The 26,828-nt window shown below is 42.4% G+C and overlaps 2 protein-coding genes across 8 annotated transcripts in view; one reads left to right on the top strand and one right to left on the bottom strand.

Moving 5' to 3' along the window:
- On the top strand, positions 1 to 23,201 carry SSR1 (signal sequence receptor subunit 1). Its single transcript, XM_014254528.2, has 10 exons — positions 1 to 233; positions 2,317 to 2,435; positions 4,133 to 4,220; positions 4,400 to 4,662; positions 5,050 to 5,126; positions 6,825 to 6,903; positions 7,660 to 7,753; positions 10,066 to 10,129; positions 21,988 to 22,047; positions 22,371 to 23,201. Exons 1-10 carry the CDS (start codon positions 149 to 151, stop codon positions 22,393 to 22,395), a joined length of 954 nt encoding a protein of 317 aa, XP_014110003.2. The 5' UTR covers positions 1 to 148; the 3' UTR covers positions 22,396 to 23,201.
- Positions 23,064 to 26,828, bottom strand: part of RREB1 (ras responsive element binding protein 1) — a 122,369-nt gene continuing 118,604 nt past the window's right edge. For 6 of the 7 annotated variants that reach the window (XM_088056540.1, XM_088056544.1, XM_088056532.1 and 3 more), the window contains one exon: positions 23,064 to 26,828. In XM_088056540.1, coding sequence (XP_087912666.1) covers positions 26,323 to 26,828 — 506 coding nt within the window. In that variant the 3' untranslated portion in view covers positions 23,064 to 26,322. The other variant, XM_088056558.1, reaches the window with a different exon arrangement.

Genomic DNA, 26,828 nt, shown 5'->3' with positions numbered 1-26,828 from the left:
TCGGCCCCGGATGGAGCAGCGGGGGGAGGCGGCTCCAGCTGCCGCTCCAGCGCCCGCCGCCATTTAGACATCCCGCCGCAGCAGCCAGAGCCGGGACAGGCTGTACGGGAGGGGTCGGGTCGTCACGGCCGCCGCCGTCACCGTCGCCATGAGCCGCCTGCCGCAGCTACTGCTACTCGCCCTGCTCGTCTTCCCCGCCACGCTGCTGCTCGGGGGTGCCCGCGGCGGCCCAGGTGAGGGCGGGCGAGCGGCCGGCACTGCCGGGCGCGGGGAGCGGGGCTGGTGGGCGTGTGTATTTATGTACGTGTGTGTGTGTAAGTGGGTGGGTGCGTGTGGGATCTCCGTGGCGGAGCGGGGCGGGGGAGCCGCTCCCGCCGGGCCTGCGGAAGCTCTGCCGAGAGGCGGCGGCGGGGCCGCCGCTCATTCATCGGCCCGGCCGGCCGCGCACGTGGCCGCCGCCGGGGCTCCGGTGCCAGCGGGACCCCGGCCCCGCCCGAGAGCGCCCGGCGGGTGCAGGGCCGCGCTCCGGCCCCTCCGGGCGCAGCGAGCCGCGGCGTCGGGCAGGGCCCTGCGGGCACCGGCCTCGGGCCCGGCCGTGACAGCGGCCCGGGAGAGCCGGAGAGCCCCGGCTGAGGTGGTGGCAGCGGGTTTGCCCTTGTCCCCGCTCTCCCGCGGTGCTCGTTCCCAGATTCCCTAACAGAGGCGCTGGCTGCCGCCCTGCCTTCCCACCTCGTCTGCCACCACCCCCCGAGTGTCCTTGGCGACACCGGGAAGCGCTAATCTCTGTTTACGCCGTGGCGTTATCTGATTCACGATCTGGAAATTGCCTCCCTACTACTAAGTTTGGGAAGGCAGGAGAGGTGGGGAAGGCTTCTCGCCCGGCTCCTGCAGTGGGCTGCAGCAGGCGCCGTGTGCGAGTCGCTTCCCAGAGCTCTCCGTTCCCGCTATTGCCACATCATCAGCCCCTCTGACATCCAGGGAAAAGACCGTAAGGGGTCTGAGGGTGTGCTGGGCAGCAGATGGTAAAGGGTGCCTTACAGCCTATCTGTACGGTGTTCGTTTGTAATTTAAATCCTCCACACACGCCCCCCTTTATTTGTAAGAATTTCTGTGGAAGTTACATTTTTTATGCACTTACCAGTTTAAAACGTCAAATAAAATCACGCTAGTTAAGGCTTAGGCTAAGTATTGCACATTGTCGAGCAAAAGTCTTTGAGTGTGCCTTCTAAAGATACGTGAGAGGAGAGATTGTGTTTGCTCTTTCTAGCACTGTGACAGTTCTTAAGTCCTTGGGTACACTCGTCCTGCTCAAGGATTCCTGTTTCCCATGAAAATTTTTAAATATTTCTTATAAATTTTGTATTTATGGCAGCTAGGTCTCTTTTCAGACGTATGTAAATCAGTCATCCATTCATTTCTACGCTTTCATATTCAGAAAATGTTACGTTTACTAAAAAAACCCAAACCTGTAGTTCTGTGCACATGTTTTAGATCTCAGCCTTGCTTGCACGTGCTCTGAACTGCAAACAGACAGAACTTTGTCCCGTGGCCAGTATTTTTATTAATCATATTTGCTCAGTCTTTGAATGTATGAGGCTTGGCTCCACGAAAGCAAAGAGGCAGTGGACTATCAGATTGCACTTGCCTTGGAGCCTTGGTCACGTTTCTTTTCTGACTGGTGTTGTGGTTCTGTTGGATATATGGCTGTATATGATATTGAGGAGATCAAAGCAAAAAAAGACATTATTTATGTTTCAAAACTTGAGTGAAAATAGGTACCAAGGGAAAAAAAGTAACTTTTTGGGTGCTTTTCAAAGTGTTCTGTTATCAGTGTGCTGATAGCTTGTTAGACTTGCTAGTCTTAGAAGAAACGCTACTTAATAAATTAATTTCTTGGCAATAGCAATGCCTTATTTTCACTTTTGTAATTGCAAAATTAAATTAAATGCAATTCTCATGCATTGTTCAAAAAATTGAATAATGGCTTTGAAGGTACATTGGTTCCCTTCTGCAAATTTAGGCATTGCTGTGTGAATGCTGAACTTTTTGTCATCCAGCTGTAAATTCTTGGTTTTGAACTTAGTGGCAGATAAATGAGTAAGTGAGAAAGTTTTTAGCAAAGGAATAAGGGTGAAAGAGCAACAGACATCATTTGAATAGGAGGATTTTTTCAAATGAGGCTTCAAAACACTGTATTGGATAGGTTTTTGAGAAGTTCCTCAAACATTAGTTTGAGAATTGTACTTAAATGTCAGTTTTTTATTGATTAACTAGACATTTAAAAGACTTTCTTGTATTTGCATTTTGTTTTGGTAGGCTCAGGTTTGTTAGTTGCAGCTCAAGATGCTACAGAAGATGAGGAAGCTGTGGAAGATACTATAGTTGAAGATGAAGATGATGAAGCTGAAGTGGAAGAGGATGAGCCAACAGACTTGGTAATTGCACGTGAATGTCACTTCAAAAGTATGAATTAAACCAGAAGTGCTTGAAACTGGATAACTTAAATAGAGTTTACTTACATTGCTATTTTCAGGTAGCTGTTTCCATGTATCTGATTAAGCTTGTGTTCAGTTGGAAGCATCAGAATGATTTACCTTTTCTTTCTGAATTACCAGCTGAAAAACCACATGGGGACAGCCTGATTTCTGACTATCAAAACTGTTGGCCACAGAAAAAAAACCCCACCAAGTGATAGAACCACATTCTCATAGAAGCCCTCTGTAGTCCTTTCCTATCTGAAACTGCACATCAGTAAGCTGAGAAGAACACGGGGGGATAGAACTACTTTATTTGTGCTTCTTTGATCTTGATTTCTAAGGGACAACAGTCTTAGTTAAGCTCAGAATGAATTCTGAAACTGTTGTTAAAAAAAAAAAACCAGCTGACTAAATTTGCAACACAAATTCAAAAAATTACCCAAAAAATCACAAACAGAAAAATGAAATGTTTTACATAGTTTTGTGGTCTGATGATAGCAGTTCAGTGTTAGGCTTGCTAGACACTTAGTGTGCTAGCGTGGTGCAAAATTTTCACGAGTTTCTGATGTACATTAAGGAAGTTTGGGGCATTAGTAGGAGAAGACATACATAATAAAAATGCAGATTTGGCAAAGTGTTACTTGATTCTATGATATTTTACTGCTGTTGTTAAGTCAGTGAGCTTATGGCTGACCAGCTTTGCTAAGTTGTAGAAAGCATACTATGTCAGTACTGACAGAATATTATTAAATAACCTTTTGGATGTAATTTCATTTTAATAAATAGTCTACGATTCAGGTACAAAACAAGGGTGCTTTTTAGGCACTTTCTCTTAATTGTCAATGAAATAAAAGATAGGGTTTTTTCATAGTGTCTTGGAATCAAGATGCTGCATAGTCAGCTCTGTCAGTTCCCTGGTTCATGGTATGTGTACAACTGATCCAGTAGAACTTCCATTGCTTCCGGAGGTTGTTTAACCACTGAAATCAAATGATCCAACTGACTTGCCAGCACTTAGCCGAGACTGTGCAATACTGGGTGAGCCTTGTTTTTGTCTGGTGGGGACAGTGATGATCCCCTTGTGGAAAGTAAGCCCTTAATGCTTGCATTTGGCAAATTGAAAAGTGAATCATCACAAGGTGAACTTGGAGCAAGTGAGTCCGGGCTTATGTAGTTCCAATAGCCTAACCATTTCCAGGCATACGTACCACTTAGCTAATTAAAACTGAATAGAAAGCTGTCATAAACACTCCCTGTAGTGAAAGTAACTAATTTGTTTTATGGCTTTCTTTATTTTGAAAATGCTTGTTTTCTAACTAGAAATGGCTTAGATGTGAACACAACATTTAGATTCTATTCTTTTTTTTCCACCTCCAAACAGAAGCCTTGCTTTTTGATTCTAAACCCTTCTGTAGAGGTAGCCGTAGTTCAGATTAGTCACTGTGTCAAATGTAACAAGTAGAAAGATAAGTGCTGAAAGGGATGCTCATCAAATCTGGAGGGAGAACAGACAATGTGCTAATCCTGCAAGAGCAGGATTTGGTACAAATACTTGCCACTGTTGCATGCCTTGACACATGGGATTCTCATGAACCAAGCATGGTTTTTGCTTCACTGTTCATTATAGGATTTTTCAAAAAAGTCTCTTGTCTTAGACAGAAGAAAAAGAGGAAGAAGACTTATCAGGAGAACCAAAAGCCTCACCTAGTGCCGATACAACCATCTTATTTGTGAAGGGTGAAGGTAAGAGTCCTCTGCTAATCTGCCATTCTCTTTACTGGTGCTTAGACTACATCAGTGTTTGCCTGAAACGGAAAAGCTCTAAAACCACAGAGTCTGTTCTAGATGCTCTCTGTTTAGAATTGGCTGTGTGTTGTGCATGAGGTTTCTAATGGTTGAATATTTTTTCTTTTGTGTTTCAGACTTCCCAGCGAACAACATTGTAAAATTTCTGGTGGGCTTCACCAATAAGGGTACAGAGGATTTCATTGTTGAGTCTCTGGATGCTTCTTTCCGATACCCTCAAGACTACCAGTTTTACATCCAGAACTTCACAGCTCTCTCTCTGAACACAGTAGTTCCACCACAGAGACAAGCCACATTTGAATACTCCTTCATCCCTGCTGAGCCTATGGGTGGTCGTCCTTTCGGTCTGGTTATCAATCTCAACTACAGAGATGCAAATGTAAGCCTGATGCTCTGATTCATTTGAATCTTTCTAGTTCATCTGGAGGTGTTAGGAAGGAACTACTTAGTCAAGTACCTCTCCAGAAAGTGAATGCCTCTGTAGTGTTTAAGCAAATCAGTAGATACATAAGCATGGCAAGTGATTGCCTGCATGCACTTGAAGTTGTATCAGCAGTGGAATCTAGAGTGCCTTAGAACTGTAGTGGGCAGCAAAACATTTGTGCTTTTATTTGTTGAGTGAAATTAGCACAACTTAAAACCTTAAAAAAGTCTTGTGCTGGAGTTGCTGCTTTCTAGAATTTCTCCAAGAACACGGAGAAAGGTAAATGTTTGTGTATGTGTTGAAGAAACTAATTTAAAATGGTACATGCAAACTTTGTTCTAGGGCAACATTTTTCAAGATGCTGTCTTCAATCAAACTGTTACAATTATTGAAAAAGAAGATGGGCTGGATGGAGAAACGTAAGGAGACTGGAGATCCAGGTTTAGTTGGTGCACTGGTAGAACAGGTTATTGGTGGTGCCAGTGAAAATAGTTCTTTTATTGTCATTTATTGAATGCTAGGTCTGCTGTGTTTTGTTTATGATGCAGCAGCATTGACAGACTGAAAATACAAACTTTTCCCAAAATTAAGATCTCTGTTACTGGTGGGGATCTTCAGGACTGGTACTGTGTCAGTGAGAAGTTTACAGATGAATTTTAGTTCAGAGGGCTTAAGCCTGGAATAGTACCTGATGTTATACAGCTGCATAGCAATTAAAAGCTGTTATACTTTTCTTATGCTACTGTGCATTTTCCTAAGAGTTAAAAGATGCAGAGAGTCCATAATATCAGTCTGTGGTTCCTGCTGTCAGGACTGGAATAGCTTTCTTCTGGAACACTGCAGTGTAATCTAAGATTACATAAACTAAAAGATGTATTAGGAGTACCAAAGCGAAGATTGTATTTGGAACAGCAAAGAATGACAAGAGTTCCTCTAAACGCTGTCTGTAGTAGGTTTCTTTCAGGAGTGATTTTTTTTCAGGGACTTAGGTAGATCTGACACACCGAATATCTTCCAAGCATATGCTGTGCTATAATGCTTTTGAGTATTGTAGCACTGGAATGGAATTTTACATGAAGCTGTGCGTTAAAAAAGTTAATCTTCAGAAATACTTGTAGACAATGCTGAATATGTGACTTGTCCTGCCACAGGTAGAAACTTCCTGTTAAGCAAGCTTCCTTTTAAAAAAGGTCTTCCAAAATAAATAGCTGTTGTATTAATTTGTATTTCTCAAATAGAATGGTTTATGAAAGAACGCTTGGTCGTGTGAAAATGTGTGATACTCTGAAAAAAGAGCTCTCAAAACAATTCAGATACTAGAATCAGTTTGTGTATCTTGTGAACAGATAATTGCCCTATAACAGATTCAATTAAGTGTCTTCTTCAGTTTACCTCCATAATTTCCTTTATCATAAGTGAGAACTCAGATGTTCAGTTTGGAATAAGTTCTTTACCCATAAATTCCTTAATCCCCAAATCAATTTTAGCTATAATTTAGGTTTACCTCTTGCTAAGTAGCAACAGATACTTCAGATAAAATTCTTGAAAACAAACCAGAATGCACGGATTCAAAAAATTGATTTTGTAGGTAGAATTCTAACTCTGGAACACAGAGCAAGGTAAGCAAGGTCTTTCAAAGCTCTGTTGCAAATTAATAGTGTTCTAGAAGTACTTGCTTTGCAATAGCATGCTAAAAGCTTGTAAGAGACTTTTAAGGGTTTTATAAATTATTAAAGCTGTCACAGACCTAAATACTGCCTGAGACCCAATGTCTTGAAACTTCGTGATAGTGCAAAAGAATTTGTGAAGTTACTAAATTTCAATATTTATTTATTATAACATTTTCCTAATTTATACAGCATTTTTCAAATGTTCTGTTGTTCAGAATTAAACTTACAATTACAATTTTTAAAATCCAGGTCAGAATAATTACGTGATAGTTGTTAGAACTTTAGTTTCAGATTCCTTCTATTTTCCCCACTTGCCCCCTACAGAAGCTCTTGGGAAAGATTAAGTGAACGTGTGGCAAAAGTTAAGCTTAATTTCCATGACTCATCATAAACTGTCTTCAAACCTTGATGTTTTCAGTTAATGGTTTCTTAAACTGTTTTTTAAAGGATCTTTATGTACATGTTCCTCGCTGGACTTGGTCTGCTGGTCATTGTTGGCCTACACCAGTTACTAGAGTCTAGGAAGGTGGGTAGCATGTTTGTCTGTGTACTTGTTAATACAAGGTCTTTCTGATGTGAAAAGAAAGCAATTCAGTGACTGCTTCTAGCATACGATGGTAAAGGTAGAAGATTTATTTTTAGAATCTTAGGGGTTACTGGGGAAACTAGAGCGTTCTTAAAAAATGTTCCTGGTGGAAGATACTCTGGTTGCTGAGCTCATGCCCTTTGCGTCTGCCCCTTGGCTCCACGCTGAAGTGGTTGAGTTGGAATAGCTTCCAATCACTAGATGTCTGTGTCTACTGATTCAGCACTTACTGGGTAGATTTTCCCCATGCTCTCTATTTCTGCCTGTTAGTTTAATCCAGGTCAGACTTCAGGGAAAAACAGCTGTCAGTCCTTTATTTAGTTCTTAGCAAAGCTTTGCCATAATGTTGATTATTTTGCAGTCACATGTGAGAATATTGTGTTAACCTGAGAAAGCAGAATAAAACTTGTCATCACAAAGTTCTCATCAGCAAAAGGTATAATGAATTTGCCCGGGTGTGCATGAAATCTTGGTGACTTTATGTGGAATAAGTGTTGTAAGGTGTTAGAAGTGGTGATACAAAGCTTAGGGGAATAAATTGCTAATGGGAAAGACAGCTCTGTGCATTAACTAACCTTAAGTTTGCACCTTAGTGAAATAATTGTAATTCACTAAGTGCAGCATTTTTAGTAATTTCTAATACTTGTGCTGTCCAAGTCTTACTTAAAAGAAAAATCTTTCTTCTTTCTTTTTCAGAGGAAAAGACCGGTACAGAAAGTAGAGATGGGAACATCAAATCAGAACGATGTTGATATGAGCTGGATTCCCCAAGAAACTTTAAATCAAATAAGTAAGTGGTCTGCCTTTCACAAACTAGACCGTAACAAACTTAACTTGACCAACTAATTGAAACTGAATAAGCAGCTGATACCAATTTCTTAGAACAGCATGTATCTTCTAAGGAATAATAAATTCTCAGGCACTGTGCTTAAGGATTAGATTGTTACTTTAGCAGCATATTCCTTGTAGAACAAACTTCATTGGTTGATAAAATAATGGCTTTTGATGACTTTTACAATTTGTTCTGTAGAATATTTTTCAACAGTGTAAGTTTCTACCCAAAATCTGGATTGCAAAGCTGGTTTAAATAGGACAAAGTAGCTGTCATCTCAGAGTTTCTGTAAGTTGTTTGGAAGTTAACCTATAGACCAAAGTCTTAAATAAGCATAATAAGCGTGTTTTAACTAAAGCCCCCATGAATACTTGTTATTGATATCCTTCACAAATCCGAAAGTTCTACTTGCTACCTGAAATGCCAACACTAAACCAAATATCTGATTTCTTTAGGCTGTGGATATTTCTAACTTCTCTTACTCTTTCTTCTCTTTTGCTTTCCCATGGCTTCAGTGCAGAGTAGAAGAGGTGAGGCAGACTCTTGTGAGCTGCAGAGTGAAAAGTACTTAATGTGTTGTCCATGTACTAATTAGGCATGGATAGAAGTACAGCTTCCTGCATGCTGTGACTGGTGATGTAGCATGAGCAGTGAAAGATGCAGAACAGATGCACGCAATGGCATGCATTTTATATCCTTCTAAATGTATGTTTTCGTGCATTTTGTGGATATATTTCTGGTTATATTGTAGAAACATAATTTCAATAGAATATTGCTGAAGTATTGTTGTCTTTTTTCACAGTTCCCAGAATTCTTTTCCTAAGAGGCAGATGTTTATCTTGCCTTCCCTACATACCTTGGTGTATCAGGCTGATAAGCTCCTGTCCTCAGCAGCAGTTATTGGTGTGGAGTGAGAAAGCCTCAATGAAGTGCGTCCTACATGAGATGCAAAGAGTTCAAAAACCCTTTGCAGGAGCCACCCTTATTTGGCAAAGACTGCTGTTTTGATCAAATAAGCATATTCTAAGCTTCATTTGGTGTGGAAGGGCTAGAGGCCTCAGCTGTGATATGAAGTTGTGCCAGGAGTTGATGACTTCATGCTTTTTAAAATTCCTTAACCCTTTTTAAGAGTACTTACACAACATATGTATAAAGACTAGTGCTTTACTTGGGAAGGTAAAAGCTTTCCTGTGCACTTTATTCTGTGAGACACTAGAATAGTACAAAATCCCAGCACAGGAATTTGAAAAGCCTCAATCTAGCAAAAAAACCTGAAGGTCAAATACTACTTTTTGCTAAAGAGTAAGCTGACTTTAAAAGGGTTCAAATTCTGGTAATGTTTAGGCCCTGACACCATCCTTTTCTTAAGCTAAATAGGTATTCATATGTTAATACCTGAAGTTTAGGGAAAACTAATGGTTAAGTTGTTCTTAATTGTGGTTTTTTCAGTTCCAGATCCGTTTCAATTACAACTCTACACTAGAATTCTTTAAAATACATGACCTTCAAGATCCTGACTTTTTTATTATTGACACTTCATACTGTACTGATTGGTCTGTAAGGACACGATGACTGCTCCTTGTGTTTGCACATACTCTAAACAGGGAAGTTGTTGGAGATCACTTAGCAATCACTTCAGCATTACATGCAAAGTATTGAAGCTTCTCTGCAGTAATCATAGAACCATAGAATGGTTTGGTTTGGAAGGGGCCTTAAAAATCATCCAGTCAAGTGTGGATGCTTCCTGGAAAAGTGCAGTTTTCCACAACAAAGAGACTTTTCTTCTGCTGTTAGTTGTATGAGCGTGGAAATATTACATGCAAGACATGGCTGTCTAAACAAGAGTCATTCTTGTATTTTTCAGGCATGTAAACTCAAGGCAGTGGTCATCAAAATAATTAATTTAACTTTCTAAAAGTGTCATTACCGAGCATGAAAATTTTCTAAGCAGCAGAGCTGTCATTTTCACATAGGGATGGCATAGTGTTTTGGGGTTGGGTTTTTTTGCATTGTAGTAACTGACAAATAGAACAAACCTTACCCTGTTGTTGCATGTTACAGAGTGGAAACATACTTTTTTGGTACCTTCTATTTAGGGTGCTGGTAGTTAGAAAGCCTTAACAAGTTGTTTGAATTGGCTTTTCTGTGGTGATGCATTGCACTAGAAGGGCAGCTTGTCTTGTGTTTGGAAGGAGAAAAATACATGCTCACGTAACAATTGCAATTGATGCAACTATCTTTTTTTTCTTTTTTCTTTCTTTTTAATCTAGATAAAGCTTCACCGAGGAGGTTGCCCTACAAGAGGGCACAGAAGAGACCAGTGGGCTCTGATGAGTAATGTTAACTAGTGCAACAGTTGAACCTTTACTAATTCTGCCTGTTTGGTTTTTTTGGATTGGAGTAGTGCAGAGAACCCATATCACCATAAGGAAAATACGGCTAAACATTTGGACTGAACAGATTAACTGAATGGTGTTAATATTACTGAAAATGCACTTCTCTTTGAATTCTTTTTTTTCTAATTGTTTGGGGTGGGGGGGAGGTAGCCATTAAGATTTGTGCCTGCGTGTGTAAGCAGTTGGTCTTAACAGAAACATGTTACCTGAAATGTGCCTTTAGAGTTCTTTGTAATGCTGGCTTGTCATCTGTACATTGTCATTGAAGGATTTTTCTCCTCTCCCTAATCTGAATGTTTTGGTGACTTTAATCTGTCTTGATTGTATCATATCTGTATCACAACCTGAACACATTGTTCTTGTTCAGTAAGTAACCTTACTCTTTACAAGGTGCGCACACTGAAGTTTGTGTGTGTGGTCCTGTCTCAGTGGCCAGGCACTGATCATCTCAACTTCTGCATAGTTTTCATTCTAAAGGCACAATTGGGTATAGCTGCTTGTAGTGGTAGATATATTGCTGCTGTTTTGATCTGGGCATGCAGTGACCTAAAAATCTGAACTTAGCTGCATAGATGTTAGGAAGACTCTTGCACAGCAGCAGAACTTGTGAAGCATGGAATTTGTGTGCTGAATTGGTATTACTACATAAATTTCTTTTTTATACCCAATTTGTTAAATGGTTAGTTATTGAATTGTGCCAGCATCTTAGGTATTCAGATTATAGTGGTAGTTCTGCAATGTTTACTCAAGAAACTGTTGAATAAGCCAGAACAACTTTTTAGTGAGTTCTTGGTTCTCTCTCCTAAGAACTAGAATGTCATATGTATCAAAATGCCAGTTTATTTTTTTTAAAGCTTTACAAGGATTTGCTGTACACACTTGAAACTGAATTTGAGAAACTGTTGGCTTCAAATAATTATTTTTATTGGCAAATTATTTAATTCAATTATAATTAATAATTTTTGAATCTGAGACATCTTTACACTGGTCAGTACATTGATCTGAATTTTTTTTCGCTTTGTCTTTCTTAACTAGTAACATGGATGCATATTCATCACTAGCTGCATGTTGGTTCAGTAGTCAAGCAGAAAAGCTGTATGCAAAATCAAAACAAGATTTCCTTTTGTGGCTTACATGATTACCAGGTACTGAGGTATTGATCCACATCCACTGTGTTCAGGAATTAACTGACAGAATTAAGAGCCAATATGCAGGACATGAGTTTGCTTGGGCACGGTTTGAACTGTTTGCATCTCCACTGCCTCTCTTTCTATGTCTGAATGCTATCTGAAAGCTTGTTAAGTTCAGGAAGAGGCATAGATTTGAGGCTTCTGTTGTCTTCCTCCATTTCCTGATCCCCACCTGTGAAAATGCCCTTTTAGTTCCACACTTGGTCTGCAGGGACTGAACTTCTGAGCCAATGAATACTGAGCAGTCCTTCCACAGTGTGTTTGAAGCATCCAGACTCTGAAACTACCTGTGCTGGGACTATTTTGTTACACATCTTGCCAGAATGAACTGTGAAGATGTTCTTGACTCTTACTGCTATGGAAGAGATGTTTTATTCAACTTCCTGAAAATACAGCTAGCCCAGGCAGAATATTTTTTGCAGTTAGTGTTGCTTAGCTGTCATTCAGATCACTTAGGAAACAGCTGAGTGCTGCCCTCGTAAGGGGTATCTCCACTCAAATTGTGTGGAACAGCTTTATTTGCCTTTAGTGATATAATCTGACTGGTTCTGTGGTAGATTAGCAGGCTTGTGTTCCAGCTTGCATTGATTCAACAGAGTGTTTATGGATTAAATGCTTCCTATGCTGAAGACCCATAGTGATTGCAGCACCTGATGCACTGAGCTTGCAGAGTTCCCTCTCTTGGATTATGTCTCTAACCTGGCATTGAGAGGGGCTTTTTTCATGTTCTTGTAACTGGTCATCTTGAATTGTATAATCTTAATTCTTCCCAAGATTTAAAGGTACTCTTTGAGGGGGCGGTGATGATACAGTGGTACGCCAGGAAAAAAGACAAATTTTAGTTTTATTTGTACAAATCAGAAGTATTTGAAGGCTGAGCTCTCTTCTTTGCACTCAGTGGCTGACTTCCAAATGCTTAAGTTCTAAGCATGAAAGAAGAGTGAAGGCAGCTTGCACTGGAACCAGCAGTGGGAAAGTCCAGGTGTACCAAGGCTGTCTTTCTGATGATACAACTTGGCATTCACTGTAGATGGTTCATAGTGACTTTTTTAGCCAGAAGCAGTTCTTAAGAGCAGGGACCAGTAGACCACTGCTGCTCATGATGAATGTCGTAAGATTTTTTAATTACTTGTTTCTCATTAATTTGCTGTAGTTGAAATTCAGCAGTAACATTCCAGCATGCAGTGGTAACTGAACATTGGCATCTCTAGTATTACTTCTAGTGAATAAGCCAGTCTATTACACTCATTTTTTTTTTTAATTGGGGACATATAGTTGTTGTTTTATCCTGTTGGTTAGAAACTTTCATTTTGGTACTTGAATTTTCTACTCAGTTTTTAAACAGGGATAGCTTAGTGTCACAGGTATCTTGCTGGATGTCATTATTATTGTCAGCTGAGTAGGGTGTAGTTTTGCTACTTAAAGATGAGGCTGCAGCAATTCTGCCTGTCTATGCCACCCATTTCCATTTGGCAGCTCAGGCATATGTATAATCCAGCATTCTTACCAGTTCTCAGCCAGCTTACTGCACTGCCACACAACTGCTCCTGGAGGGTTCTGAGAAGAGTGACAACTGTGAAAGAAGCTGTGGGCTGGGGTTTCTTTATTAGTAAAAGATGTTGAAATGGTTTTGGAGAGCAAGTGAACTATGGGCTTAGAGTGAATTCCTTTCTCAAAGCTCCTTAACTTACTCAAAAAATTATGAATACCTAACAATTCTACACTTGGGGTAGGAAAACCAGCTTTGGAGTTCACATCTACAGGGGCAGCAAAGCATTAATTTAGGCTACCCTTGAACTGCATGTGATACCTGTAGCCCTCTATGCTGTCTGTTTTCTGGCAGTAGTTCATTTTTTTCCCCAGTATTCTTCAGTCAGAGAAAGAGGAGTGGCTGCTGTCAGACTAAAGGATTGAAGTTCATTCTCCACATACAAAATTAAGTTGTAGGCTGTGGAGCAAGATGGAACAGACTAGAGATGGCAGTGCTTCTGCTTGTTCTGAAACATTTATGCTGAACATCTTCCTTAGCTTGGAAAAGGTGTAATCCAAAGTATCATTTACTGGTTATTCCTACGATGCATGGTGCTAAACAAAATGATTTAGATGAGAGCTCTGAATCCAGGGAAGTCAAATACTAAAGTAGGCTGTTGTCCTGTTTTTCAGTGTGCTTGGTGTACTGAGCAGTAGAGAGTCTGTTCTGTTTTCTTCTCCAAGGGAAGGGCAGTACCTACCTCATAGGAGTGACAAAAGGGCTGTTTAATGAGTGTTTTGAGGTTGAGACTTGCACAGTACACTTCCATGGAGATAGTAAGACACAGCACTAGTGTAGATGGTTGGCAACTGTACACATAGATCCATACTGTACTAATTTAATCCCCTCACTGAGCAGAATTTAGCAGCTTTACACTTTGACATTTCTAAAATATGCAGAGGAGTTGCAGTTAACATACAGAGGAAAACAAAGCCAGAAAGATCTCTTAGTTTCTGAAAAAGTTTGTAGGTGGGCTAAGTAACATTCTCCTGACATTTTTCCATTTATCTCTAAATTTTCCTAGGGATCTTTTCTAATCAGTTGATACAGATGATTGTTTATGTAGCTACAATCAACAGTCAACTTAAGAATGACTGATTGTTTTGGATTATTTTCAGGTGATGTACTGCAACTGAAGTGTTAAATTATCATTTAATTTCTTACCTGCTGACTTGCATTTATAAATGAGATCAGATCTCTTGAAAACAGCTGCAGGTTTTTTGTAAAGTATACTTGATTTTTTTTCTTAGCATTGTGTGGCTTTTTTTTTTTTTTAATAAAGCATGAGTATGGCACCAAGAAAAGGCCTTTTCCTTGATAAGCAAATGGTAGGAGCAAATATGCAAAGTGTGAAAACATGACATTCTTAAAAATCTGCTTTTCTACATGTGTAATTGGAATAGAATAATATTGAGCAAGTACTCTGTGATGTTTTGGACAATGGATTAATAATTAAGATTAGAATTCTTTTAAGGGAGGGCCCAGTAAATTCCTGAATCCTGATGGGTTAAAAGTGACCCATAATACCCTACATTTCTAGAAGGAATAACCTGATGTTAAACCATAGGCAGCGTAAAAAGGATCTGTTAAGATGCTTAAAGGTTGCAAATGCTTACAGTTTTTATGTGCATGCTGTTGTGTGACCAAGCAAACACTCACATTCCATGCAGTAACTCTGAAAATAGCAGTTCCAGCAGGTGTTCTGCATCCAAACAGAAGAAGGTAAGACTTGTTAGGGGGAAAAAAGCCAACAAAAAACAAGACAAAAAAGGCTTAAAAATAAAGGATGCTGGGACCCCTGTATTGGTAAACCGTTATCTGTGGGTAAAAGCGGGAAAAATTAAAAAGCAGATGTGTTGATGTATGTTTAGGTCCCAGAACACATAAAAATTACTCTAGAATTTGAAGCCTGCCTCATCTTTCACTGAAAATATCAAGATAGATAGCTTGCAATAGCTGGCTTAGAACAGATACCAAGACCAAGATGAAGTCTTAAGAATCTGTCCGGCTGTCTTTTCTGTCCCCTCGTGTAAATAGTCTTGACTATAAATTTATATTAACTAAGATGCAGTAAAATTTCAGCATCACAACATGCCAGCCCCTTAGCTGGTGAGGTAAAGCTGAAATTTAACCTGCCTTTCCTCATCACTCTCAATCTGTTTAGCCTATGTGGAAATCACAAACTGAGTTTTCCCTGTGCCACTTAAGTTCACATAATGAACCTGTCACTTGAGAGCTATCTCTTTCACACAGCAAAGAGAACACTTGGAGCTGATGCACTTGGTCTCACAATGGTCTGAACAGATTTTCAAGAGGACCCCACAGTCTCTGTTCTAGTAAAGGAGGTTCAGTCCTGCCCTGCAGGGCCTGGATGGAGCTACACTGTGTATTTTCTGTAGTGGTGAGGCTGCAGTGGTGGAGCACGTGTGATTTAAGAGCATTAATGCCAGAAATAAAATACAGTGCTAGGTTCACTAGATGGAAATTATTACAGCCAGCAATTCCCAGATCTGCCAGCTGAGGGATCTCCCAAGCCTGTGACAACTGCTTCTCATAACAGACAAGCACAAAGAGAGCTTTAGTCTCTTCTCAAAGAGCAGCATCTAAAGGGAGGGATCAGAGCAACTGTGTCTGGCCTTTCTAAACTGTTCTGTGCTGTATCTTGGCCACTGAAGTAAGTCTGAGCACTGCACTTTTCTGTGCTGTTCAGTAGTAATTGACAAATGTGAGGCTTGAACTCAGAAAAGCTATAAATATTGGTGTCTAGTATTTGATACCAAAAAAATTCAGGGCTGTGGCCACCTACAGGGTCAGCTGAAGGAATTGCAGAGGTAGAGCTTGCAGTGACACACTGACTCTGCCAGCTGGTGTTTGGCCCCACAGCCAGTTTTCCTTAGAAGTTAAATTAAATTTGATCTTTTAACTCCATGTGCACCTTGGCTGCATTCAGACAGAGGTTGATTCAGCTTGCTTGGAAAAGCTGAATTGGGAACCTAAGAGCCCAGACTGTTCAGAACACTGAAGGAACTCCCTTGGCAGAGCCTGGATCCACAGCCCTGCAGAAGCAAGCAGGGGCCAGGACCTTGCCCTGAGGGTGGACTTGATCCCTGTCTCAGCAGGCATGTTTTCCACCCATAATATTTCAAGAGTGAAAGAAAAATATGAACAAACACCCAGTTTTATTCAGGAGGAGTCTGCACAGCAAGGAGGGCAGTTAAAATACCCTGCTGCAGGTTTCCATTGGAAAGGAAAAGCTAGAATTTAAATAGCATCTGATGACTGTTGAGCACGGTATGGCAAACATTGCCACCAAAATAACAGGTTATATTTAGAAGCAAGTCCAAATACCCTGAAACACTTGATTTGGAAGTGTGTCATATTTTCCTTAGTATTTAACCAAGTATTTAAGTTCTTGGTTAATGCTTGGTTGTTTGTAATAGCAGTTCATTCATAGAGCGTGGAATTACTTCTCACAGCTGGAAATTATATTTTGCCCAGCTGATCCTAACTTGTTGCTGCTATAAAGCAAGTTGGAAATCAGGAATCATATTTTGCTGTTAGGCACCATAGGAAAGGAAAAAATCAAGCAGGATTTAGTTTATAATTTAGAAAATACACTACTCAGGGACCATCCCAAACATTGTAGTAGCCTGGCAGATTGCAGTTCTGCAGCATTCCATTACCACCACCCCAGCTAAAGATGGACTAAGGGGGAAGTACAAGACATCAGTCACAGTCATGCAGCCAGAACAATCACTCAGTAGTTTTTCTTTGGGCTCATGCAGGACAAGACATTCCCTCAAGGTCCTCCTGAGGCTGATCTCCTCCTGTGCAAAGCATATCGCCAGGTGCCATTTACTGTTCCTTTAGTGAGCTGCAGCACTCCTTGTGGTTACTCCTTTCCTTTCCCTGGCAACACCCAGGGACCATCACCCTGTTGTTCCCATTCTGCTGAATTTATAGAATTTAATGGAGCCAGATGTGACTTATGCACTGCAGTGGGAATAAGTACAGGCCACCGAGGACCTGCTGACAAACTGCAAAACATCCCTCGGCTGCAGCTCAGTAAAACACTGCCTGAAGGAACTGGTAGAGAAGCTGCTATCACATTGAATTAAGTATTGTTGAAGTTAAGCACCTTAATTTTTAAGCAGGTGTTTTGCAGCTGCTAAAGAGACTCTTAGAGTTCAGAAAAAGTTAAAAACTGCCAAAGAGGTAACTTTGGTATTTCACAAAAAGTAATAACCAAATGCATTAAAGGCAGCACGTGGCTCTGCATCCTGTTCCAAAATGTATTACCGTGGGGTGCCCAGGTTTCTCACTTCTCCAGATCCCTCCCTCTCTCTCACCAGCCCTGGCTCATTTTCTAGCGAGTTCTGGGTCTTGGGTAGCTGTGCTAGGCAACCTCTGTGGTTTCAACTTCAAAATAGTGACAGAGAGTGATGTAGACACAAGATGAAAGATCAGACTGACTGTGTTGTGGTGCAGACTTCACTGACTGCTGTGTGTATGCAGCCAAGTTGTTACTTCAGCTGTCTCTGGCTGTGGAGTATTGTGGACCTGATGCATGTAACCTTGGAGGCTGTAAAGCTTCAGTCAGACAGGCATCTTGAAGGCAGCAGATTAAATGGTGTTAAATGTCCTGCCACCAAAAAGGGACTTTTCTGGCCAAGTGTGCAAATTCAGGAGTGCTGGATCCCATTCAGCAGCAGTGCATGCAGCAGGACATGGGAGGACACGTGCTGCCTCCTCCCCAGCTGCTGCCTGGCAGCCCCATGCATCTAGCAGGGCTCTGCTTTGGTAGAATTAAAGAGCAAGGACAAAGGTTACAGCCTCTGTTTACAGCCAGGTTTAGCCCATCACTTTCCCCTTCCCAAGCATGGGTCATGTGGTAAAGCTTGAGTTGCAAAAACTTGGGAGGAATAGTGGTCAGAGCAAGCCTGCATCTCACAGCTAGCACTGCCATCACCCCAAATAAAGTACAAATACTTATTTTGGGTGCAGATTCCCTGGAAGTCAGATGCTGCTCACTGAAAACAACAAACCTAGGCTGTCATTCTCTGCAGGATCAGATAACAGGAGATGGGAGGAAAGGCTAATGCACCAATTGCTTTTGTTACCCAAACACAACTCCATGTCTGAGGGCAGGGCCCACGGTCCTGTGTGCACATGTTCACAGGAGCATTTATTTCTGCTGTTCCTCATGCCCCCGTGCTCGGGTCAGGTCCTGTCATGGAGCCACCAGCCCCTCTGGCTGACATCCTGTCCCAACCTTGGCACATTTTTACGAGCAGCCAGGGCCGTGCCCCACGTGTGGTTACAGGCTAAAAATTACTGACGGAAAGTCAGCCCATAGCAGTGCTGGCCTTCACCACATTAACCTCTGCCTCCGAGATTGTTAAAACAGACCAGGCCTCTCATCATTAAAAGCTCTTCTCCAGCAGATTTTTCTTATTTACAGCCTCCCATTAACTGATGTTCGTAAACTGCTTCACAACCTTCTGCTGAAAGGCTCTAGAGAAGTTCAAGTGCTTTCACAACAGCGTATTCCAAACACCCATCCTCCAGAGTTTCCTCATACACTCCTGGCAGTTTTCCCTGCCAAACAAGAGACAGATCTGGCACAGGAGAAGTAAACAAGCACAGCAAAGGAGAAAACTATTTTCAGTTCCTACTAGTTAGAGGATTGCTACAACATTTTCTACTGCATTACGCAGTGAGGTTGGGTGAGCCAGAGAAGTCTTCTCACTTGTTACTGTTTAATATATGAAAAACTCCTGCTTCATTTTTGTGAGGATTTTTTATTTTTATTCTGACAGGGCGTCTTGAGAAATGAAAGTAGATGATACTAGATTTTTTGAAAAGCCTCAACAATGCTTCTCAACTCCATTTAGTTTCACTTCTACAGGGTGATTTCAGACACATCTTGAAATTAAGACATCAGAGACCCTTTCCTGGCAATACTCTGGAGGTTTACATCTCCCCCCGAGAGTTCAGTCGAGCATGTTATCTCTCAGGCAGCCCATTAACACTGGCAGGTGTGTGCAGGTTACATGTCACTTACCTGAGGTGGCACTTGCATACAACAATAGCAAGATAGATGCTCCTGTATCTTCTGGGCATCTGTTCTGTGAGTGACCTGCCAGCAGTCTGTGTCTTCACTGCTGCCTTTGAGCAGACCAACTGCCCCTCAGCCTCTCCACCCATTTTCTCCCAGGTACTAATCCACTCCTTTTTTAAAAAAAAGATACTTCTGGAAAAACAGACTCATAAACATCTTTTACAATACAGAACTGGATGTTGCTTACAAACAACTTTCCCCTTGCCCACTGCTCAACCTTCACCCCTCCCCTTGCTTTAAATGGGCCTCCCTGCCCAGGTGAAGCCACTGATGAGGCCTGGCAGCCCACAGGAGTGGTGCTCTTGCAGCTTCTGTACCTTTTGTAGTGGTGCAGCTGGTGACAAATCCTAGAAACACCAAATAATTCTGTCCCAGAGCACTCCTCCCTGTGCTATTCTCCCCCTGCCCTTTCCTTTCCCCCTCAGTCCTCTAATAGTTCCCAAGAAATACATACACACCACTGACAAGTGAGTCCCTAACTTGTCATAGGGCCAAGGGCACACACCATCTGTGTCTGACACCAACTCATGCTGTGGGAGAAACACCTTGGGCTTATTTGGCATAAAACATCCTTTCAGGACTGGTGAGAAGAGTTTAAATCACCTAAAAATGCATTCCCTGAAACTGCATTGCAAAAACAGAGTCCTCAGCTGAGGGGACAAGGAAGGACACCATGGAGGCTGTGTTGGAAAAGGCCAAGAGGTCTGAATTTGCCGAGTGCAAGACCCTGCACTTGCAGGAGACACTTTAGGCTCTGGCAGGGACTCCATGAACAAACCAGTCTTCCTGTTAACGTTCTTACTTCAAAACCAGAGGAGCAGACTGTGACCATACATACCCTCAGCAGAGCTGTTGGCTCAGGAACCCCAGCTGTGCTGTACCTCCTGTCATTTTAGGTTTGTTTCCAGTTTTTCTAATCCTGTGATCCAGCATGGCACTAATTGCCCAAGACTAGGGAAATCCTCTGATCCGCCAGCAAATCTGCAGGTACCAGCAGTCACCAGTTTCTAGATAGGGACAACAATATGCTCCTGGATGTTTGTTTCTCCTGTTCCCTGAGTGTGCAGATGAGGACGTGGAGCAAGGAGGGCAGCTCTAGTGTGGGGCTGGTGGCCAAACCCAGGAACTCCAGAGCACACTCAGGACTCCAGGGATCACCGTAGTGATGTGCTTCCAACCTGCAGAGCACACGCAGCCAGGTGACCAGTCATGCCCCCAGCTCAGACACCACCCAACCTAGGATGCAGATCGGCATGTACCATCATGCCAGCCCACTAACAGCTACACCTTTCCTCATACACACTCTTCTCCCTTCCCAACCTCACTCAGACCATTTTTCATGGAACATTCAGCTCATCCCTGACATGGAGAAGGCTTTCAAAATTTAAGCCTATTCCTTTATTTCCAAACAGATCGGAGCCCAAATCCCAGCATCCCCCTCACTGCTCCTGTGGCTGCTGCAGTGTGGGTGCAGCCTCCCCCCCTGCACAGTGATTACTGCCAAGGAAGGAGATGAAAGGGGGAAAGTAATTCAACACAGCTCCTCCTCGGCTGGAGGGCTCAGCTAACCCACAACATCCGAAGATGCTTGTACAGGTTTTATTCACTCCCCTCCCTGATGCTGGCTATTCCAGTACTCAGGTTTTTGGGAAGTGCTGGCATAGCCTCTTTTTCCAGAGTCCAGCAATTAAGAGATGTTTCAATTGAACAATCCAATGCATTTCTCCATCTTTTTTTTTGCATTGTCAGAGTGGGTGATGAAAATGGTGCCTCTCTGACATACAGAAAGTGCTGGTTATTCTGTGCTGGGGTCTTGAGTCTCCCTTTTGCAGATAATCCAGAACTTCAGGGTTTCCAAAAGTGACATTTTCAATCCCCTCGTAACTACAGAAATACTGAAAGAAAATGGCATGTATGATTCCCCAAACTGGAGACATGTGAAGACGGAAAGGTCTCAAGTAAACTTTTGCCCCTTGCTGCCTTTGCTAGTTGAATAGTGACTCATTTTATTTGAGAAAGGCTTTTTCCAACAGAAAAGGCCAAAACTGTTAAGTGTCAACAGCAAATCATTTCTCACTTTCTGAAGATCTTGGTGCAGGTGTACAGCCCTCCCATCTCACAAATGATGGCTACTTTGTGATAGCTGCATAATGAACAGCAAGTAACTTTATTCCTCTCTTTACTTGTTTGCATTTCAGTAGCAGCAAAAATGGGAGAGACACTCCAACCAGGCTCCACTTTCTGCTTTGGGGCAGCCAGTTTTCATCCACTGCTATCTCCTGCCCTTCCCCACAGCTTTACACTCCACACTTCAGAAAAAAAAACACTTTCCTGGTGCCCCTTGCTACCAAGGCATCTGTGTGCTGGCATAGCACTCGGGTCTTCCCCAAACTTTAATGCTCTGGGAGAGCACAGGGCCTCCTTGCCTGAAGCTCTGCTGTGAGAGATCCACAGCAGTGCCTCACAGAGGGACTGAGCCACTCTCCCTGTCCACGTCAGGAATTCAGCTCAGCTTCACCCCTGCCAAGGTGGGGAAAAAAGCTTTAGGGAACGAGGGGAGGAAGCAGCAAGTGGGAGGAGGCACACAGAGACACCACCACCGCCTCCCCACCTCTCTGCTAACCTGGTGTTTCAGACCAGCTCCAGCTATTGCTGCCATGGGTGTTAGTATAAGAAGGAGTGGGCGCAGGAAGAGGGAAAGGGAAATGCCAGTAAGAAGTTCAGCTGGCCTGCAGGGTGTTACCCTGTCCAAGGCCAGAAGAGCAGAGGAATTCCCAAATCAGCAACAGAGATCTCAAACTGAGGTAGAAGGAGAAAAGGACTGGGCACAGCAATTACACCCTTCCATGGCCAAGAACCAAACACTTTCTAAGTCATCTGTTTTGTAAGTTATTAGTCACCATCACTTCCTAGCCACATGAACTCATCCCATTTGGTTTTACACCTCCTGACAGGTCCCTGGGCCACTTGGATGCGAGCTTCCCATCAGTCTCACGAGAGGAGAGGCGATTCAGGTCAGTGGGTGGGAGGGAAAATGATTTTCTGCAGGTTTCCTTCCTCAGAAATTATGTTCCCACCCCATGAGCTCACCCAGAGGGCCTTCAGAGCCCCACTTCGTCAGATATCCTTGGTTTGGGGCTGAGCTGGCTGGCTGACTGCTTCTGTTTTAACCTGTCCCTCTCTGGGGGTGAGGGACCAAGGTCTCCTCAGCAGACAAAATGCTGTGAGGAATTTTGACCTCCATCAGGAAGGTGCAGAAGGCTCGAGGGAGGAAAGCAGCAGCAGTTCACCCCCAAGTCTGGTCTCTCATTCTGAACCTGGTTCACTTCTTTGCCAGAAAGCACCACCGCAGCAGGACTTAGGAAGGTGTGGATGCTTCAGCTTCACTGCAATTCCCTGGCCTCCAGAGCTGGATACACAACTCACGTGATTCTTTGGCTCCCTGTCCTGTGAAATGGGTTTTATTTATAGGAAGGCATATAAAATGCAGCTAGCTAAAGCAGCTCTGACAAGCTAAAACAAAGGACTTGTCTCTTTTTTTGACACATGCACGTGGCTTTTGAATACATCCTGCAGAGTTTGCCGCCATAAACATTTATGCGAGAAGAAAACTATGGTAGCAGAAACCTACTTAATTTATAAAAGAAGTGACTGGTACACTACATGCTGGGAGGATGCTCACCTATGTGACCACACGGCTACCATTAATTAAAAAAGAGAATCCTGACCCTGTCTATGCAGGAAAATCAGCACTTTTCTGCTGTCTTCAGTTGCTGCGTTGAGGAGCTGCACCAGGAGACAAGCAGCGTTTCCAAGGGGCCTGGCTAGCAGAAAACGCTGGTCAAAATGAACACGAGTTTTCAGAGTGCTGCAATCATCTCCAGCTCAAACCCAGATCAACTGAAGGAAGAGAAACAGTGATCCATTGACACAGATAAACTCCGGCTTGCACATCGTCCTCCAGCAGCGCCAAGTCTAAGAACAAGTCACCATAAACCCACAAGAAGAGCCATGCCCATTTAGTAACCTATAATTTTTAAATATAACATTTTATTGCTTAGATGGTTTGATACAGAACAAGTTTTACTTTTTATTTTGAATTTGGAAGTACTGTACAACTGAAAAAAAAGAGGAATAAAAGTACCAAAACAATGTGTGATTCTCTGTTCATGTGGCATAAACCAGTCTTGTACACAATTCGTAGCAGCAGTTTAAGTTCCCTTTAGAAAAATATGAATTCTACACATTTATTACTGTTTCCTGCATGGGATGAAATCACTAGGATTAAACTTCCTTCGTGGAGAGAGAAGAGAAAGGAGACACGCAGAGAGGAAAGAGAAGATGAATCATTCTGAAAATGGAATCAGACTGTCACATAGCCCCCTAAAGTTATTTCACAACAGCCTCAAACAAGGTTCTCTCTTTTTTTTTTTCTTTTTCCTTTATTTTATTTTGCGCTTTCACAGTCAAGTGCTTAATGTAGTGATTGAATTATCTCCATGTTAAGTCCATTGCAACTCAGGCAAAAGAATTTTAGAAGATTTTTTTTTGTTTTCTTTTTGTTTTCTTTTTGTTTTTTTGTTTTTTGTAAAAGCCCTGAGAGAGGAAAAAAAATAAAAAGATTCAAACGAAAATCGTATAGAGACAAATTAGCTGAACATGCAAACTAAAGCCTAAGATTCACCCATAGTTTAAACACATTATAAATTTCACAGTTTAATATTGGGGGAGGAAGGGAAACAAAAAAAAACCCCAACAACAGCAACAGTTCTCAGTCAAACTCAACTAATAAAAATGTCAATAAAATGTGGCAAGACCTTATACTCTACTAGGATATAGATAAAGGCTAAATAAAGCTTTAAATCAATAGTGATTATTGCTAGCAGATGTCCCGGCAGGCTGCTGGGAATTAATTACTTGCTACATTGTTCTGCAGCATATAGTTTAGTAATGGCTTCTCCCCCACAGTATTGCGCAGTTTAGTGTGGAGAGTTGCAAAAAAAAGAAAAATAAAACAAAAACAAAACAACAAAACAACAACCCCAAAATAAACAAACAAAAAAATTACAAAAACCAAAAAATACCCAAAATAATAATAATAATAATTATTATTATAATTATAATAGTAATAACAATTTAAGGGATGCGTGAACTGGTTTTAATTAAGTAGAATGCACCTGGGTAGAGTTTCAAATGAATCATTGGTTGTGATTGATTTATCTATATCTGGCGTTAGCTTCGTTTCTGAACTGGTTCAAACATCCCTATTTAAAAATTAAAAAAAAAACCAACAAAACACAAAAAAATAGAAATCACATATACCTCAACCATTTTCTCTTATTCTATTTGCAAGAATATTACTCAAGAACGTTTCTCTTCCTTTGAATTCTGGACAGTGAGATTTCAGTCTCCAGAAATTTTTCCGAGAATTTTTAATATATAGATATATATATAGATATATATATTATATAATATAGACTGGGTCCGAGGCCCACTTCCTCCATGTCTGGTGAGAGCAGGAAAAGCGATTCTGCGGTGGGAAGGAGGGAGGGTCACAGTGCGGGCTGGGCTGGGGGGCTGCAGTGGTGGAACAGCACAGTGAGGCTCCGGCAATGCTATTATGGCTCTGTCTGTCCCAGAGGTCATGACTGAAGGACAATTAACAAACAACAATAACGACAACGAGGACAAGGACAACAAAAATGCTGGGCACTCCTAAAAATGCGCAGCTACAGTAGGATACATTTCATTTAACCCCTTCAATATTGGTGGCTGGAGCGTCACCTGTTGCCGGCAACAGGAGCCATACGGAGAAATTCCAGCTGCCAGCACTGAAGGGGTTAAATTACTGATATGAAATTTAGACACACACCTGAAGTCTTCAAGCATCAACCCCAAAATCTCAGGAAGAATTTATTTCTTTTTTTTTTTTTTCTTTTTTTTTTTTTTTAATTTATTTTATTTATTTTTAACACGTCGTATATCTGCAGTTTTATTACCAGTAGTATTTTCTTGCTCTTAGAACACGACAGAAGCAAGAGGAGGGTAAGGCTCGCATTTCTCTCTTGCTTTCCACTGGAAGACTGGAATAACTTTGCTCTGTGAGTGACGCAGGCTGTCACCGACGTGACGGCAGCGGGGTCACTGCGGCACTCGCGGTGCCTCTCTCACGCAGCCGGGGCTGCGCACGGTCGCGCGCTCGCAGCCGCAGCCGCGCGCACCCACCGCGAGGGAGATGTGCCCCCGCACGGGGACGGCACCCCGCCGGCCTCTCCGGGACGCTCCGGTCGGAGGAAGGGGTTCATGTAAAGTACAGTAGAAGAGCTGCAACAACAGGAGGAGGAGCTGGTGAAAGCGACGAGTCAAGAACACTCCGAGACGGGATCCGAGCTGCTCTATGCATCTCCGTGGGCAAATATTGCCCATTGGCTTCTGCTGACTGCAGAGACAAGCGAACTGATGGATTTATAAAATAATAATAAAATAATAATAATAATTATAATAATATACTGAAGCAAATCAAACATATGTAACAGCGGGTGCATAATTCCCATAGGTTACGTTGCTATGTAACTCTTCTCTGTATACACGCTCAGTCCGTGACGGCCAGAAAAAACCCCTAGGATTCAGAAGACCACTTCTAATGCTGAAAAGTGGAAACAAGCATGAGGTTGAAATTCTTTTGTGTTTCCTGCTTTTGGCTTGAACCACTTTGAACACCTTCAACTGCCACGTTGTTCAGGCCTGGAACAGGCTTAATGCTCCACCATGTGGCAAATGCAAGAACATCTACTGAGAAAAAAAAAAAACAATAAATCAATGTCTCCTCTGCATCTCCTCTGACTATTCCATTTGAAATTCACATCATTTTTCTTCCAGTTATTGGCTATGGTATCCAAGGGCCTCCCACCCCCACTGCCCCTTTTCCAGCTCAGAGAACAAAACACAGCGACTATCACAGATATACAAGAACAAGCTCACACACACCAATACAAAAGGTAACATTAATGCTTAAATGAAAAAGGGTCCTCTCCAAATAATTCTTTAAAATATTAAAATCATTTTTGAAAAAATCTATAATACCAAAAGATCTAATAAAGTAGTAAGGCACTCAAATCAGTATATACTGTAGTCTCTTGCATTATTATACTGAAAGGCATATGGCACCACATTGAGTCTGCCATACTCTCCCCGGTAGCTGTAAGGTCGCTCTTCCAAAACCAGACTCCAGAAACCTTGCTCTGCTGGCTTCAGTTTGCCTGCTGAGATGGGTACAACCTCCTAGCAAGTCATTCCACCCCCAAGAGCTGAGGCGCACTGTCTGCAGAGGCCAGGATGTGATTCATGGGAGACGGCGCGTTGTGCATCTCCAGCAAGTCTTGGATGAAACCTGAGGGCCTCTCGTGCTCGGAGCTGCCCCGTGGTTCCTGGCCTTTTGCCGTCTGTTTCTGCGCGCTCTTGGTGGGCTCGGCGAGGCAGGCGCTGCTCCTCTCCTCTCCGCAGGGGGAGTCCATGACCATGCCGGCCAGGGGCTCGTTCCGGCTCCCCACGAGGGATGAGTGGCTACCGACGCCCCCCGCGGAGTCGCACTCGCTTTCGGAGATGGGGTTGGCGCCGCTGTGGCTGGACTCATTCTCACTGTCTTCTCCACACCTCGACTGCGTCTCCTCCTTGTCGCTCTCCTTCCCGTGGTTTCGGGCATTTTTGACTTTCTGGTGGATGCGCTGGTGACGGACCAGGCTGTGCTTCAGAGTAAAGGTCCGTTCGCAGGTTTGACACTTGTAAGGTCTCTCAC

The sequence above is a fragment of the Pseudopodoces humilis genome, chromosome 1 (assembly GCF_049639895.1).
Source record: "Pseudopodoces humilis isolate 2021_Gansu_Grassland_sample_001 chromosome 1, ASM4963989v1, whole genome shotgun sequence".
Taxonomy (NCBI): Eukaryota; Metazoa; Chordata; class Aves; order Passeriformes; family Paridae; genus Pseudopodoces; species Pseudopodoces humilis.
The sequence above is the reverse complement of the archived record's forward strand: the minus strand, read 5'-3'. Positions and strand labels throughout refer to the sequence as shown.

What these genes read in the sequence shown, in the direction of transcription:
- SSR1 (XM_014254528.2), top strand. Translation starts at nt 149, where the DNA reads ATGAGCCGCCTGCCGCAGCTACTGCTACTCGCCCTGCTCGTCTTCCCC. An exon ending in TCAACTACAGAGATGCAAAT is followed by an intron (nt 4,663 to 5,049) that starts GTAAGCCTGATG and finishes ACTTTGTTCTAG; the next exon opens with GGCAACATTTTTCAAGATGC. An exon ending in GATGGGCTGGATGGAGAAAC is followed by an intron (nt 5,127 to 6,824) that starts GTAAGGAGACTG and finishes TGTTTTTTAAAG; the next exon opens with GATCTTTATGTACATGTTCC.